At 37.0% G+C, this 17,381-nt stretch overlaps 1 protein-coding gene across 1 annotated transcript; it reads left to right on the top strand.

The window, feature by feature from the left end:
• The first annotated feature begins 15,381 nt into the window (after positions 1-15,381).
• LOC118273594 (SOX domain-containing protein dichaete) lies at positions 15,382-17,133 on the top strand. The gene has a single exon (XM_035590642.2). The coding sequence runs from the start codon at positions 15,738-15,740 to the stop codon at positions 16,473-16,475; it is 738 nt and encodes a 245-aa protein (XP_035446535.1). The 5' UTR covers positions 15,382-15,737; the 3' UTR covers positions 16,476-17,133.
• The last annotated feature ends 248 nt before the right edge of the window (positions 17,134-17,381 follow it).

Genomic DNA, 17,381 nt, shown 5'->3' with positions numbered 1-17,381 from the left:
GATTCCCGCACGGAACAATTCTTTATGAGATTCACAGATTGTTCCGGATCTGGGTGTCATGTGTATGTGAAATTGTATGTTTGTAAACGCATCCACGATACAGGAGAAAATCCTAATGTTTAAAAAATAAAACGTAGCTGGTGAGAGTTTTCTTACCGTACTGATTCTTAAGATTATCATTGTATTGTATCGCGTATTTTGCTAACTAAACTTTAATCCATATGTTTAATGAATACTATTTTTATATGGCGTCCGTTTGACGTCATACAACACTGTAATAACTCACGTTTATAGCGTGCACATAAATAAAAACGACTGCACCATGAGAAGTGTAATTAAAATATCCAATTTGTGGAATAGTTGGAAATATCAATAATGATGCGAATATCAGTCGTGGCAATTATCACGGCCATGCAATTTTAACGAACATGATCTTGTGATAATTGTGTCGACATTCCGTCTCTCGTTTGTTATATGATTTTTAATCAAAATAATGTTGAAACACTTACTTTCGTAAGTTCGTATTAAAATAATGACAGTTATTATGGGCGATGGTTAAATAAATTATGAAGTATTTCTATTTGTTTGTGTCATCTTCTGGGAACATAAAGTTGGGTTAGGTTTAGTTCTAGTGTTAGGTATTTGTGCCTACACAATTTCTCTGTTACTTTACCTTTATTTTTATGATACTATGGGAAAATAGAGTAATATTCCCAGATTAAACGAAAAATAACTAAAAATAACGATTTACTTACGTAAATATACTGAGAAAAGCTCTACTAGTTTCGAGTAACAGAACAACTCTTTTTCATGAGAAGCGTGCGGGACGTCGCCACGATCAAAATTTTAAATAAAAACCTTAGACTTTGTCATTATATAGGATTATTTGTAATTAATATTGTAAGTAGCATTTTGTAATTATCAAGTATAGAAGCGTTACATTCAATATTTTCAAGAATACCACCACTGCAATTTCACCAAAAACCACATCATATTAAACCCAATAAATATTCTCCACTAAACACAACCTAACCAAAAGAAAAAAACTGAACGCAAACCTAAAAGACACCTAACAAAAATCTACCTCATTAGCTCAGGACAGTCCCTAACACACGTAAGCCATGGTATACCTACAAGGTGTGGACGTCTCGCAGCGCTAGCTCCCACGGCTATGAAGCACAAATTAGAGCTCAATTTGGTGTGTGATTCGATTTGCTACCCCGCTAGGTAATCAGCTGACCGTACACGATTGCCATTTCAGCTTCCCAGTGACACTTTTCATGAGAAATTAAGATGTAAGATGATAATTAGGTATGGAAGATCTTGCTGCTAAATTTGGTCGGTATAATTTATGGTTGCATGTGTAAAAATGAGTAAGATGACAGTTGTTTAACAATTTAATTTGATTTTATCACAAAGACATTTGTTAATTTGTCAAGTTTGTTATTTTTTATTGGTATAAGATAGTGATATGTTTGCTAGTTGCTCGTCTGCTAGCAGCCGTCAGCAGCGGCGATTGTGGTGATCTTGATTCTTACTATCTTGTGATCCTGATGGTAAGCAATCGCCGCCGTCCATGGACACCTGAAACACCAGAGACGTTACAAGTGTGTTGCCGGCCTTTTGGGGGTTAGGAATTTATGAGTTGGAGAATCAGGGATTGGAAAGAATAGGAAGGGGGTTAATTGGACCTCGGGTATTTTTTCGGTCCAGTTTCGTCAAAAGGTAACAAACTAAGTTGGTTCTTTTCCCAATTTAACTAACAATGTAAAATGATTGTTAACTAAGATTTGTTTCAACATTTTATAGCAAGGTAAAGTCATAATAGTAAAAACCAGTATTAGTGAACAATTGAATTTTACAACAGGTAACATTGTATAACAACAAGTGGCAACACTCAATAAACTCGAATCTTTTATTTCAATACAAACAAACATTATAATATTATTTAACCGTTTCTTTAAGTAACAGTTAACTTTTCACAATCTTATCAGTTAAATCTAACAAAACAAATAACAATATATTATGACCAAAGAAACCGATATAATAGTGCTACTGTATACAGATGTTGTAAAACCAACCTTAATTTAGTACAAACTTGATTTAATTTTGATTGCCAACCATATTGATATATGACTTTAGGCATGAATGACATCTCTAAATACAAAATTCAACTTTGATTTTTCAGTAATAGGGTTGGTTTTTAGTTGATCAAGTAAAGGTTTGGTTTTCGAAAAAAGAAATGTACTGTTATCTTCATAATCTTAGTATTATTCAACAAAAGCTTGGAAAACAATTCGTATAAAGTATTTTCATAAAACTAGGGGTGGTTCATAAAACAAGGTACTTGAATCGAGTGCTCAAGTACTCGAGTGGTGCGTGTAATCGATATTACGATTATACGACTCGATTGTAGAAACAATTAAACAATTGTGGTGTAAGCAGTAATATTATTTTTGCGTGTGAGTTTTTTTATAAAGAAAAATATGTGAGTGCCTTTGATTCGTGCGGTTTGTATGAAATATCGATATATTTTGTGTGTGTGGTGGGAAAATGTACGAGTAGTGATTGTTCAATGTAGAATGTTGTTGTTCTTGTTGTAGAATGACTTTACTGACATTTCCTTACATTAAGTACTATTACTTTAGTGTGACTTAATAGAACCTATGCCTAGATAGTAGAGGACACATTTTTTTCAAAACTCCTATTTAATAAGAAGAGTTACTAACAGCAACTTCTTTTAATTTATTTATGGTATAAGTCGGTAAACGAGCAGACTGATCATCTGATAGTAAGCAATCGCCACGGCTCATAGACACCAGCAGAAACACCAGAGGCTTTCCAAGTGTGTTGCCGGTCTTTTGGGGGTATAGGAATAGGGTAAGGGTTGATGGGGAATAGGGGATTGAGAAGATTGGGAATTCTCAATTGGGCCCAATTGAGCCCCCTGTAATCTCAATTACACAACGTAAGCGTTGTTTCACGTCTGTTTTGTGTGAGGTATAAATTCGGTCAAGCTGCCCCACTCGTGCCGAAGCATGGTTCTACCAAATTAGTAAAGCCTAAGTGTAATTTCTAAGATATACATATTTATCAATCATCAACATCACAACAACATTACTACTTATAGAATTTATTTAAGAAACAGTGTGTAAAGTTCCCTCAGATTGGAAAAGAAGGATTTTCCGACCAGATAATCGTGGCTGGTGGGCTTTCTGTCCAACAGTTGTTCATTGGGATTTCCTATGCATGTTTATTCACAGATTTGTGTCGTTGATCATCTATGCATTAAATTAATTCCTGGAAAATCGATTTGGACATGTACGCCAAACCATTGCTAAGTAGATATGTTCAGTAATTACTGGTATATATGAGGTATTGCAGATGTACATAATAATAATTATAATTAGTTTTCCCATAATTAATTGAACGTGTTCAGCGTAGCATCTCAATCCATAATAACGTAACGCGTGAATATTCGTAGCCAGTGCTACGGGCGTAGCGGCCTCGTAGCCGCGTAGCAAGCATTGTAATTACTGCTGAGTTTTCGATATATTTGTCGATAAACAAACAAATTATAGTTGTTATGATATTTACTAAGCTTTTGTTGTTAACTGCCTTACACAAAACAACACAAAAGAACCAATTCTTAGCGAACCTTTGTTGCAACAAAAGAAAAATAAATAAACACTAAATACAAACAAAGGGACCGTTTTAAAAACAGTAACAAGAAACCAGACATTAGGCTCACCGCACACCCGCGACACAATGGTACAGTCGCGACAATAGGTGCCGAAACAAACACGCGAGCTAATTTGAACCGACGACGAATCTGATCACACGTCTGTACCGCAAGTAGCTATTTGTTATTGCATACGCCCACGACGCGCGGGTCCGTTGTATAATGTAATACGGTACGAGATTTTGTGCATAGGTTGTTGATAATGGAATCTTATAGAAATTCATACTACTTTTGTTTAGTACAGCGACACATGTTGGTTAGATATGTACATAGGCAGTTTTATTTCGTTACCAAGGACCATAATATAATATGTTAAAGATTAGACAATGGTACAACATATACTGACTGTATTACTGTGACCCGTATAATGTAGGTATTGTTTAGATCATAATAAATTACATCTTCGCTTTGCCGTTCAGGCAGAAAATGGGTTAGTGGCCAAAGGCAGACTTATAAAATCTGAAAAAATAAATAAACTAAAGAACATTTTTAGAAGTCTGAATCAAATGCGATTAATGGTATTAAAACACACATTTGATTAGAATAACCCAATTTCAAGTAACAGACCAGTCCTAGCACAAACTTCACCAACATCAATGGAAACGAACACATCTAAACATCGTTTACCAACATGTAATCATTAGCAAGCGCGTGTGAAAACAGCCAATTTTGTCGCAACGCTGCGCGACTATTGTGTCGCGCGCGCTGTTTGATTCGTCGCGTCGCATGTATTAGTCGATACGTTTGCATTTGACTTACGTTCGGCGAATAATTGCTGCTACATAATTACATATTGCCACGTTCTCGCTTGGTAGTAGGTACTGTGATTAGATTCAGATGTATGGCCACGATATTTAGTTGCTGTAATTAGTACGGTTCATGGGCTTATAAATGTGGATTTGATGATGTCCGCCATTTTAGGTGAGTTGTTGGATGGATAGTCTCTCTATCTAGGTAATGCCGTCAGTTAATATCTAACTGTAAGATCTATTGTGTTTGTTCAAATCTAGTTCATCCCAAGACTTAAACAACTAGTTTAGGGATAATAGTTTACACACCATATGGTAGACTGGCGGCGGCTTTTTTTAAATCTTACTCTTGCTTTTCGAGCAGCCGAAGCCCTGGTACACCCGCAGCTCCAGATAAGCCATCAGCCCAACTGAGCCTCATCGATTGATTGATCGATTTTTTTAAGACAGGTCGAACGTTGTTGTTTTTAAATAATGTCTTGATTGAGAATATCAAAAAGAAACATGAAGAAACACTAGTCCTAATTACATAATTAGTAGTAGAATATTCCGCCTATGCAATTGCAGCAACTAGCAAAACATTTAATAATATTCAAATTAACAGATGATAATATGGTTCGTAGGTAATTAGCGAAAATACACTTACATTGGATAAACCAATCTGGAACAGTTCTAGTAACTAGTTTCCACTAATAAACGGCACAGCTAATATTATTGGATTGGCTACCAGCGTTTTAATTAGTTACTGGCAAATGTTTGTGACACGCCAAAATCCCCAATATATCCGAAACTAAACTCTGACCACATTCATACGTCCACTTGTCCACTACAAAGCTTCCGCGATGTTGATCCACTAACCGGATTCTGGCCCGAACCGGATCCCGGCGGATACGGCCGGATTTCGGCGGATTTTAGACCGGTTACATTCGGATTTCGCCTCGATAGATACACGCGGCGGTCCGACGTCCATCCACCGTGTATTTGACCACATTTCTAAGCGCAACGTGTTAGAATTTCAATTTGTTTGTATACGTATTAGATAATTTCGAGTTACGAAGTGATATTTCGAATTTGCATTAATGTTATGAGATGGATTTTGGAATGCTATCTCCCTTTAGTATGGAAATGTTTCTGTTTGTATGATTTGGGTATAATTTTGTAGTTTGCTTTACGGTATCTCGTTGTAGAATTATGTTACAGCTGCGGCTATAGTCACTTGAAGCAATAATGTGTTGGTAACGGAATAATTTTGACATCGTAATCACTTATTAGCAGATATTGGTGGATTATGTTGAAGTATTTTCCCACCATATTTCTAGTAGTAACTAGAATATAATCTACAAATTCACATCATTAAGTGAGCAAGAGAGATTAAACGTCTAAACCAAGATCATTAATGTCCATAAAACGTAGAAAAAAATCCTTTTACTTTTTCATTACTGCACGTCTTTTATCTTAGTATGTCTTAAACGAATTTCGTAGCACTACCAAAAGTCCAATTACCACAGATCTACTTTTAAACTACTTTTAAACATTTTTAATTAAAAAAGGTGACCAGTTATTCACTCCCCTAACTGCTAATTCAAATTCGTGTTAAGTTTCCGATTTCGCATTTCGACGGTGTCCACTTGAAGCTGAGTTCAAAGAAGGTTCCCTTATTTCACTCCCTAATGAGTGAAGTATTATTAACCAACAGCCGAGCTATGAGCAAGGCGCGACACCGGAAGGGCTCAGGGCTGCCACAGTCGCCCGCCGGCGTACACTAATTGTCTAAGTGCATAATGAACTTGTTGGCAACCCTAGCCAACTTTGATATCTCTACACACTGACGTTAACTTTGTTTTAATATCTTAGAGTTAAATTTTGTTTGACGAATTCTCTTGAGCGACATCCCTAGACTTTGAAGAAGGTATACGAATTTGAACTTTATGTTTTATGGGATAAAGTTTAGAATCGGTTGTGGGAATAGTTGTATAATATGTTAAGAGTTGTCGACACCCTCAGTCTCTCTGTGTGTATGTGTCGCATTTTCTATTGTCTTCTTGAGTTAATTAGAAAGTTGTGTCGCGCAAAAATGGCGGAGTTTCCAAAGAGATGTAACTTCGATAGTTACTCGTAGCAGACGTGTGTAGAATTTTTTCTAAGTTTCTTTTTTTAATTAAGTCTAATTTATTTTTCGGAGCATTTTCTAAGTTGTAGGAAATATGTAGATGTGGACGTAAGACTTGTTTCGTTTAAGGTGATGTCATGTTAACATTTTAATTTTAGTTTTAATTTTACTCTTACCTAGTGCATAATTATTCCTTTTTTACATACTAATGGTTACTTAGCATTGTTTTCAGAACAAAATCATTACTAAGTTATACTCAGAGACATTTAATGAGTACAGCAGATTGATTTATATCCCTAGATGTCAATAGTATTCAATAAGATTACATTTACCAAGAAAGTGAAAGTGAAGATTGCTTTTACCATGAAAAACACATTAGTAAAAGCCAAAACCAAGTGAAATACGTTAAAACCTAAATAATTACGTAATACCGTTACTACAAAGAAACTTATAATAGATTTGTTTATGGAAGCATTAAACGCATAATTCTTCGCCATTGCAGCATTGTTGCATTTCAATGAACCAATAATGGTGTCGTCAAGCTTTAATTTCACAAACGAAGCCGAAAGCAAAACTTGTATGTTTGCAAGAAACAATACAAATTGCGACCCTACTAGTCCCTTCTACTTATTGACATAACCTCTGGAACGAATCGACTAATTTACTTCGAAAACAGAAATTATGCAGTTATTATAACAGATACTATCACAATGAACGTTCCGGGAATCGAACGGTGTCCCTTTACGTTGCCCGCCTCAAGAATAACGCGAAACGGTTGCTCATTGTTTTGACATTTGACAGAATACTTTGTCTTGTATACATATAAACTAACAATAGTATGTTTTATGACAGAATTCATCTTTAACGGCTTCGAAACAAAAAAAAAAAAACTATATTCGTTTTTTTTTCGCAAACCGTTACGTGTTTTTCGAAAAACAGAAATGTTTATTGCGGTTATGAAGACATTTTGTTTTGTCACTTGTTCGCTTGTTTGTCGTTTGTCGGCGTTTATTGGTTTCAAAATGACTTTGTTTGTCCATCATTTGTTTGATAATGTGCACTCTTTACAAGTCATTGTTGTAGATACATTGAGATGTATCTTTATTTGAGTTTTATGGCCGCCATGATTATCGTTGGTACACGCGACTGAGTTGACAAATAATATTATTTTACATGTTGTTTATTTCTCATGCTGTACTTGTTATAAGTTGAATTACGTTTCAGTGTGTGCTGAAAGGTTTTTTTTATATAAATGATATTTAAATGATTGTAATGATAATATAGCACACGACAAGCCACGTGGATAAATGTTTATCTATTACGGTGGATCTTATGATGCTTTTCCACCAGAGATGTGCTATGCTATGTTGTTGTGAATGAGTTTGGTTCTACCTCATCATATATTATTTATTAGCGCACATAGTTTAGCACTGATGGAAACGGATTCAGAAAAACTATGTTTTTAGTATGGAAAGATGCGTGCTATGGGTGTGTGTTATGGATGGCTTCCTTCTATCGATAAATCGTATACTAGATCCGCTTCTTGCCCGCACAGCTACTTTGCGGCGGCGCTTCTTCGTAGCACAGGTACATACTTAGCTAATATCAGTTGAAACGATCACATAGTTTTACAGCTTAGCTATAAAGCCTTAAGGACGGTTGAAACGTTGTTGATAAGGTATATAGTTTCCTATCGTTATATTATTTTAGAAGATTTTAGTACAAATAAGTAGTAAGCGTACATGACTCAATCTTTTTTCCCATAAAAAAGATGATTTAAATAATTAACTACAAACTACAGATAAAATATCAATCCTTAAAGTACGTCTCTAGTATAACATCAACACTAAACACAAACAAATCACACCCCTTTCTAGACATCATCTGCGAAAACACGAAACAACCCATGCATGCACACACGAACAGTTACTAATCAAAATAAAAAAAAATCGCGAGCACCGTTCATTAGTTTATTAAAAAACCTATCTATAAATGAATTTTCGTTGCGACAATGGTAGCACTATGAAGATTGCCTGCGCGAAGCCCGACAATGGACCATTATCATTGGGAGGTCATTAACCGAGCGCATTCTTGGTGCAAGATAATAGATTCTGCAAAAGTAACGTATAGGATATAGGATGCAGGAAGGCCTGCTTGCACTGTGCTAATCGGAGTTTAGGATTTGGCAGTTTAATGTTCGGTATATTTGAATTTTTTGGACTGAGGTTATGTGTGGTGTGGTTAGTAGTTGCTAGTTCTAATTTGTTTATGAAACAATAACTTAGTGACTGAATAAGTATTCTGTAACGTCACGCCTTTTATCCCCGAAGGGGTAGGCAGAGGTGCATATTACGGCACGTAATGCCATCACCATTCACCATTTGTGTTATAAGTCCCATGTAATAGGGGGTGACTGGTGAGCCTATTGTCATATCCTGGACACAATTCCAGACTCCGTGCTACTACTGGGAGATTTTCGAAAAACCGATACAGCTCAGTAATATTTTGCCCGACCCAGGAATCGAACTCGAGACTCCTTATCCAGAAGTCGACCAACTAGGCAGTATTTAAGTGTTATGTATGTGCAAATTTTATTTGTATATTCCTTCACGACATAGAATGCTGGACCAACGATAAGGAAGATATTATATAATGAAAAGTTATTTCTATCAAATAGCAGTTCATATAAACTTTAAACTTGTATCTTATAAAGTCTTTATTGTGAAATGTTTACTACGTATTATGAAAGTATTATCAGATAACGGCATTATTTCTTATTGTTCAAGAGGTTTAGTGTAGAAAGCTACAATGACGTTGTAACAAAGACAGACTTGACGAATAACGGAGAATTTAACTTAATTTCTCTTTACCTCATGAATTATTGTTTTATAGCTGATTCCTTTGGATAGATCGATCATTAAATAGAAAGTGCTTTGTTCGTATCGAGTTAAATTACAATGAGTGTTCATTTATATCTTTTGTTTTGTAGAGACTTTCTTGTTATGAAATCTTGTGATGGGTGAGATAATGTATTTCTGGAATGAAAAATGTATTAAAGTGCTGTTAAGAAGCCCTAATGTTTAAAGGAAATAAATGTGTGTGTTAAACCAAGTTTAATACTAACTAACCGACGTTTGTTGAACCCGTCCTTTAAAAAAACAAACCATAATGGTATGTCGGGTGAAGTGTCATGGGAAATTTGCGTAAATTAAAATAGGAAGATGGGGCGAATAGGCTTAAAGCCTATATTGTGCTCACCCCGCTTTTGTCACTATTCGAAGCTCAACGGCATTCGAAGACTAACTAGCTAATATTTTCCTCTCGTTCTTTTTTCAGGGGTTGGAAAGAGATGATGATATCCAGGTCATGTCTGCAGGCGGGAGTATTGTTGCGGTGTTGAGAAATAAGTAATTAGGTGCGATGTTCCTTTGTGTGATATTTTTATATCAGGTTATGTATTAAGCTTGTTGACGTTTTTAATTAATGATGTGATGTCTATGTGCTCGCGGTAGTTGGGGGAAGTTTATGGATGTTAGTTGTGACGTGTGACATATTTCTTATGAAATGTTACATCATACGTGTTTGTTTTTTGGCTACGATGTAGTTTTTCGACGGATGTTTTGTCGAGGTTTGTTTTTGGTGTTGGTCATTAACAGCTTTTACTTGAGAGACCTTAAGATATTTAGTATATGATACGATTGTCTCATTGGTAATAGCGTAATATCATTAGGTAGTAATCATAGCCATCAAGTTGTATCTATTGTAGATCCTGTTTACAGGATTTGCAGAGAGTGTGGTAAATTTTGGCGGTTTCGTTACATATAAAAAATAGTTTTAGGTGGACACCTAAAACTAGGATTTTGGGACACCTAAAACTTTTTTTTCAGTCAGGTCAATAGGATTTTGTGACAGTTATGCCATGATTATTTTGACATCGAGATACCGTATCATTGCACGAGGCTGATGCGATGCTATGTATTACATATTTGTTACTTGCAAGTCAATTTGATAACCCGGTTTAACTTATAGGCAATTGACTTCGACCAATGTCGCTTATAATTAATCCGCTTAACCAGTAATCAAACATGACTTTGGTGTCATCGGGCGCTCTAAAATAGAAGTTTAAAAAAGTATCGGCGTCTATAAAGGACTTTATTTGTTTATCTACTCATTTAAGTAAAGTGCAATGTATTTTTTTAATGTTAACTACATAATATATGAAACGTTGAAATGTATGTATGTATGGATGTAGGTTGCATACTTCGTAACGACTGTACACAATTGCACAATTTTTGCTTTGACAAGGTTTGTATGACAGAAAAAACCTAAAAAGTCGGTTTGTATTATACATCTAAGTAGCTCGCATCCCGGCACCCGAGCGCAGTCGGAACGGGCACTGCGTAAAAGTGTCTGACAATTTATTTTGTTTAATTGCTTTAGTACCGTGTTTGTTATATTACTATGTTTTGTTACGCAATAAAGAAATAAAACAAGATTCGATTTTGTTTTATTGTTCACTTAATAGTGTTTGTTTATGATTTAATTTTTTTATTTCTTTAACTAGAAACGGCACACGCCTGAATTACCTGCTCACATTTTTAATTGCGTTTTTTTAAGTATTTTTTTATAGAAAATGTGAATGCGACATTGTAATAGTTAATAATTTTAATGCTAAATATTTAAAAATAATCCTCTATTTACTATAATACCACCAAAATATCTCACGTACGAGTATTAGGCCACCATGCATAGTTTACGTGTGGTATTGATAGATGGCGTTGGTAGTATCATTATGTTGATGTTTCTATACGAAGTGGAGATGTTTCTACACAGAGAAGTCTTAAGAGTACTTCGGTTAAACAACATTTTTCTTTTAATGTACTTATAGAGTGAGTCTCTCTCTGTAGTCGATTCCCTCACTGCTGAGGATCGTGACTCCGTTTGATTTCTTCGACCAGCTGCCTCCATCGGTTGCGTTCCGTTGCTTGGTGAAGAGCAGCGCTGATAGGCATCTCAAGCTGTTTGGAGATTTGGTCTGACCACCGATTGGGGCTTCTTCCTCTAGGCCTTTTTCCCTCCACCTTCCCCGTTACTATCAGACGCTCTAGGTTGTTACCATCCCTGCGTGCAACGTGGCCAAAGTATTGCATTATGCGTCGCAGGCAGGTCGCAGACAGACGCTGTGTCTTCTCCAGCTTCAGCTGTTTTAGTATCGAGACGTTTGTACGGTGGGCTGTCCATGGTATTCTCAGCATGCGTCGCCAACACCACATTTCAAACGATTCTCTTTCTGTCAGCCGCCTTGATTGTCCACGTCTCGACACCGTAGAGGGCAATGGGAAAGACAAGAGTGCGAACGAGGTGTACTTTGGTTCGATTTGTTATGTTTCTGTCTCTCCAGACTTTGTTTAGTTCTGTCATTGCTGATTTGGCCATGCCAATGCGTCTTCTTATCTCCGGCTCGCTGTTTCCCTTATTCGTTACCATGGAGCCCAGGTACTGGAATTGGTTCACGTACGAGTATTAGGCCACCATGCATAGTTTACGTGTGGTATTGATAGATGGCGTTGGTAGTATCATTATGTTGATGTTTCTATACGAAGTGGAGATGTTTCTACACAGAGAAGTCTTAAGAGTACTTCGGTTAAACAACTTTTTTCTTTTTATGTACTTATAGAGTGAGTATATAGGTAATTTTAACCTTTAAACTTTTATGTCCTAAGTCTTACGACACTGCAAAACTTAAGAAACTGTTAATTAGATAGGTACTCTCATTAGATTTTACAATGTTTATATTAAATAAATAAATATTATATTACTTGCTTATTTAATAATAATATTATTATTGGTACCTCATAATGTTTATTTTGATCAAAATGTCTTTACGGCAGTAAAAGCTAAGTAACTGTTTGTCTTTAAAAGGAAATTATTAATTTCCATTAGCCATTTCGTTTTACAATTAAAGTCGGATTACGAAAACTTTAATAGGTCGTAAAGTATGGACAATACGTGAACAAACTAAAGTTTCGTCTATAAAATATAGAAATTACTCACATTCAAAGCTTGTTATTATTTTATTATCAAAGATTTCTAAGAAGTACTTTTGAGATCTTCGATAAAACAAAAGACCAGCCTGTACTTGCGATTACTATCTTACTCAATATTCAACTTTATCCTCCACGTCATAAAGTCGAAATTTGTGTACTACAATAGAGAGTTAGGTCGTTAAAACTATATACAGGTTGATAATGAAAAAGTTATTTTATGATTTGTGAATGTGTTTACGAGCTTAATCCTAGTTATTGGAAGTTATAGTGTGGTCGACCATTCCTATGAGACAATAGAACAAAACGTGTCCGATTCGATCCGAGAAACGATCATTTTACGACTATCTTATGAAGAATCGATTTAGAGTTAGGCTTGTAAAAGGTTAGCCTATTGTTCATGTGTTGTGACATAATAAAACATTACTTTCAACTGTAAGTAGGTACCTATTGACACTTAAAACAATCGTTACAAGTACGGGATTAGGAATTTAAGGGGGATCGAGGATTGGGAATGGGGGTAATTGGACTCCTCGTAATCTCACTCACACAACGCAACGTGTTTCACGTCGGTTTTCTGTGAGGCCGTGGTATCACTGCGGTCATGCCAGCCCATTCGTGCCGAAGCATGACTCTCCCACAATTAATAATTTTTTTAGACACCTATTTTAAGTAATAATATCCATATTAGCGTTAAATACTTAGTAGTTGTCGGACTTTTTGTTGATTATTGTTGAGTTTACAATCCTTAGTTACTGCTATGTATTGATGCGATCTCTAGTTGTATATAAAATTTCGGATAAAATTCTATTTAGGATTTTGGAAATCAACGACCGTGTTGTGTGGCGATCTACATACGAAAAATAGTTTGACGATAAATTCAATAGATGGCGTGGCGTGTCTTACAGCACGAATAAAAATTTGAATACAACTGTATCGGTCTGTGTGACTGTGTCGGTTTGGAGGATCCTTCTTTTTCAATCTTAAGTCACTTACGAGTGACCGCCGCACTTAGATTTAAGGATTAGTTAACACAGTCCTTAGTAATTGTTTTCGGAACAAAATATTTACTAAGAAATAGTTCAAGTAATCATTAAATGTCTGAGTGCGGTTGTTAGTCTTTTCATCATCACAATATTTCAATTCAGTATTAGACGCATAGGTAGGTAGACATTTTCATTATTACACCTCTGCTCCTGATTTTCAGTTCTTCGAATCGTATCCAATTATCTTTCACTAAACTTAAATTGATTTTTAAAGCACGTGCTTGCATCTTGCATACCTACCTTATTATCAGTTATCTTTTGCTCTAAAATCGATACACTTGTACATATATCCCTACCCTGTTTATACTTCTCCATACAACTACAATGCACACACACAAACAAACATAACAAGTACCTACGATGTATCAACACAATCCACACATACAGCAGTAGATACCTACTATCTACGCTCAACAAACATACAATCACGATCAAGGTCAAATTGATAAAGCTTTGCGCAATACCTGTACCTATTGTATAGGGGAGCTGCGGACTACCTAGCGGGCTTACCGGGGCCCCGGTTAGAAAAGTAGGAGTAGGAACGGGGTGGTTTTAGTCAGGAAGAGTTTGACACTCTCTCGATCTCCCAAGGATGGAGAAACATGGGATTTTCCCCCGTTAAAAAAATTGTATACCTATACAATTAAAAAAAAAACTACATAATATGTATATGTGCTTACGCATAGGTAGGTATTTTAATACATATTTTATAGTCCCTACTTTAAATAGACACCAAGAGATTTGAAGGAAAAGGGAAAAAGTTAGTTCTGCGTACCTACCCCTTTAGAAACATTTGTCTCTAATAGCCAATCTATTTAGATTGGCTATTTTTCTGTGTTCATTTTATTTTTTCTGTATAGGGCTCGGTAGAGCTTTGCGCCAAGTCGAACAAAAAAAAACATTGTCCATTTTTTTTTTCATTTTAATACATTAAAGTTTTTACTTAGGTAAATATTAAAATGAAGAGAATTTTATTTCCTTGTTGTACCTATTAGCAACACTATCTAATACGGTGCATTATTATACGGTATCGGAAAGTATTTATTTTGAGCCTTGAATTATAAATTCATCGTATAGTACCAAGATACTTACATTCTCAATATACATCCACGTGTTCTTGTCTGTTTGTCTGTCTCCAGTTAAAATATGTACCGAAACATGTTCCTTAATCCTTCCGTACTTGTAACCCTATTTTAGTCGGCCAATTATGACAAAACGGCATTGTAGGCACGAAACACGTTTGAAAAAATTTTACGTACCTCTAAGTACTATGACCATAGTCCCAAAAGGTCCATTGTAGTTTCTAAGTAATAAATCATTATTACTTACTGTACTAACATACTCCTTACTTATTTATAAGTTAAGGTTTCCTACAGCTGACATCATCAAAAGATTACATCCAAACATCGCTATGATACTTGGATTACTACGCTACGATTGTAAACCAATGTCCGCTCCACTCGCTTACTAACCTGTAAAAAATATTTAATCGCTTATCCTTCAAAGCTCATTCAACGTTTTATTACTACAAATATGTCGAATTTTCACACAAAAAGGTGACATTCAAACGATCACTCGTGGTCTATTTATATCAACCATTTATTTGGTACACAACCAAATTCCACAATACAAGTGTGTAAAGTATTCTGTTACTACAGTTACATCATGCATTGAGCCGCATTCAGTCGCTGACATGGCTCCGAACAGCTGCACGCCTGTTCCGCGCCACGGCACGCCGCTCTATTGTTGCGACAGAGAGAGACACACACCCATTGTGTGACAGAGCGAGACAGACATAGCGCCAGAGGAGGGGCGCAGGCTGTACTCGCCGGCCTCTCATTGGCCCGCCACACGCCGCCCAGAAACCCCACCCCCCGCACTCCGATACCCACAAGGCCCCGATACTGACTCGCCAGTCTATCGTCCGTCTCCGACGTGACACAATCACCTCCTCGTCTGTGCTCATTCACCGCTTTGTGCCATACTTCTCCATAGAGCTAATGCTCTAACAGAACTTACGACTTATTAACTCAAGTTATAATCGCCATGTCGACTTTAAGTCATCACCCGTACGCGTTCTCCATGCACCCTGGCATGCTGCCGGAGTACCCCAGCGCGCCACAACCACTGCCAGCCACCTCGCCGCAGTCCGAGGGTCACATCAAGAGACCTATGAACGCGTTCATGGTGTGGTCTAGGCTGCAGAGGCGCCAGATTGCTAAGGACAACCCGAAAATGCATAACTCAGAGATCTCCAAAAGACTTGGTGCGGAGTGGAAGTTGCTGTCTGAGATGCAGAAGCGACCATTCATCGATGAAGCTAAGAGGTTGCGAGCCCTGCACATGAAGGAGCACCCGGACTACAAGTACAGGCCCCGCAGGAAGCCCAAGCCCCCCACGCAGGGAGGAGCTCCCGGTGCTGGTGCCTTCCCGAGCTTCCCGCTGCCGTACTTCGCCGGCCCGGCTCCTGGAGTGGGCCACTTGGATGCTCTGTCATACTCCGCTGTGCCACCGTACTTCCCGCATCAATTGGATCATCTACAGTTCTCCAAGCTGATGGCTCCGACGGAAAAATTACCGACGGTGTCATCGTCTGCAGCGGCCGTCGTGTCTTCATTCTACTCGTCGCTGTACACATCACCGGCGGCTCCTCCGAAGCCCTTCCCTTCGTCGCTGTTCCCCCAGTACGGAGCAGCTCCTTCATCACCAGTGTCTCCCGTCACGCCCACGCAGCACAGCCCGCATGACGACCAGCTGCGGCGGCCCGTGTCGGTCATATATTGAAGACCAACCTGCCTTCCTTGAAGGATCCCATCCTTCGAGGTTCGGCACCTCCGCACGAGCCGGAGCCAGCAGTTTAAGTGCAACGGACTGTGAACAAGAATCTATTGAACATTTATTTATTTTCTAGAGTTAAAAATTAATGATGTAAAGTGAGTTTCATATCAAGTGGCTTGTAAATATGTTAAGGTAGACCCGCGAGGGACGAATTGAGTTTAACTGTGATTAATTTTGTTTTTGATGCGTCTATAAATATTTAAGGTAAAGTAGCGCCGGTTCGTTAGTTATGTGAAGTGAGATTGGTACCAAAAAGAGATTATTTTCTATAGGTGTCTCATGTAGCCGAGTAGTTAAGTCGTGTACGGTCAACCCTGTATCTTGTTTTAGTGCTAACATTCGTCAGTTTGTTGAGTTATTTGTTTCTTACCCGTGTCTGCAGGGTTGACTTACTTATTCCATGTATAATTTATTTATTGGTTCCAATTGTAGATGTAATTTAAGAACTAGTTGTCTTAATCTTAAGTCATTAGTACATCTCAAAATGTATATAATAGTGTATTAATTGAATTAATCGATGTCAGTACCAACGATGTATTATAGTATTTGAGAAATAACTTTGTTAAATGCCATACAAAATAAACACTAAATTGTTTTTATTTTACTTTCTCGTTTTAATTGAAAACCCTTTTAATTTTGTTTGACGTGTTGAGAGGTTCGAGGTGGAATCGTTTAATTAACATTCACTTACTTGATTAGTTCGAGGAGTCATTGACTTGGCTGATGAATTGGCTGAGGTGGCTGAATGGGTAGGCTGTGGACACATTAAGTATACCGGAATAGAACTTTCAAATGATTAAAATTATCTTCATCATTGATATATTCATATTTCATTATATACTCCGAATTCCA

Source organism: Spodoptera frugiperda, chromosome 1, assembly GCF_023101765.2.
Source record: "Spodoptera frugiperda isolate SF20-4 chromosome 1, AGI-APGP_CSIRO_Sfru_2.0, whole genome shotgun sequence".
In the NCBI taxonomy this organism is placed as follows: Eukaryota; Metazoa; Arthropoda; class Insecta; order Lepidoptera; family Noctuidae; genus Spodoptera; species Spodoptera frugiperda.
The sequence above is the reverse complement of the archived record's forward strand: the minus strand, read 5'-3'. Positions and strand labels throughout refer to the sequence as shown.

Coding starts and splice junctions, on each gene's coding strand:
- LOC118273594 (XM_035590642.2), top strand. CDS start 15,738: ATGTCGACTTTAAGTCATCACCCGTACGCGTTCTCCATGCACCCTGGC.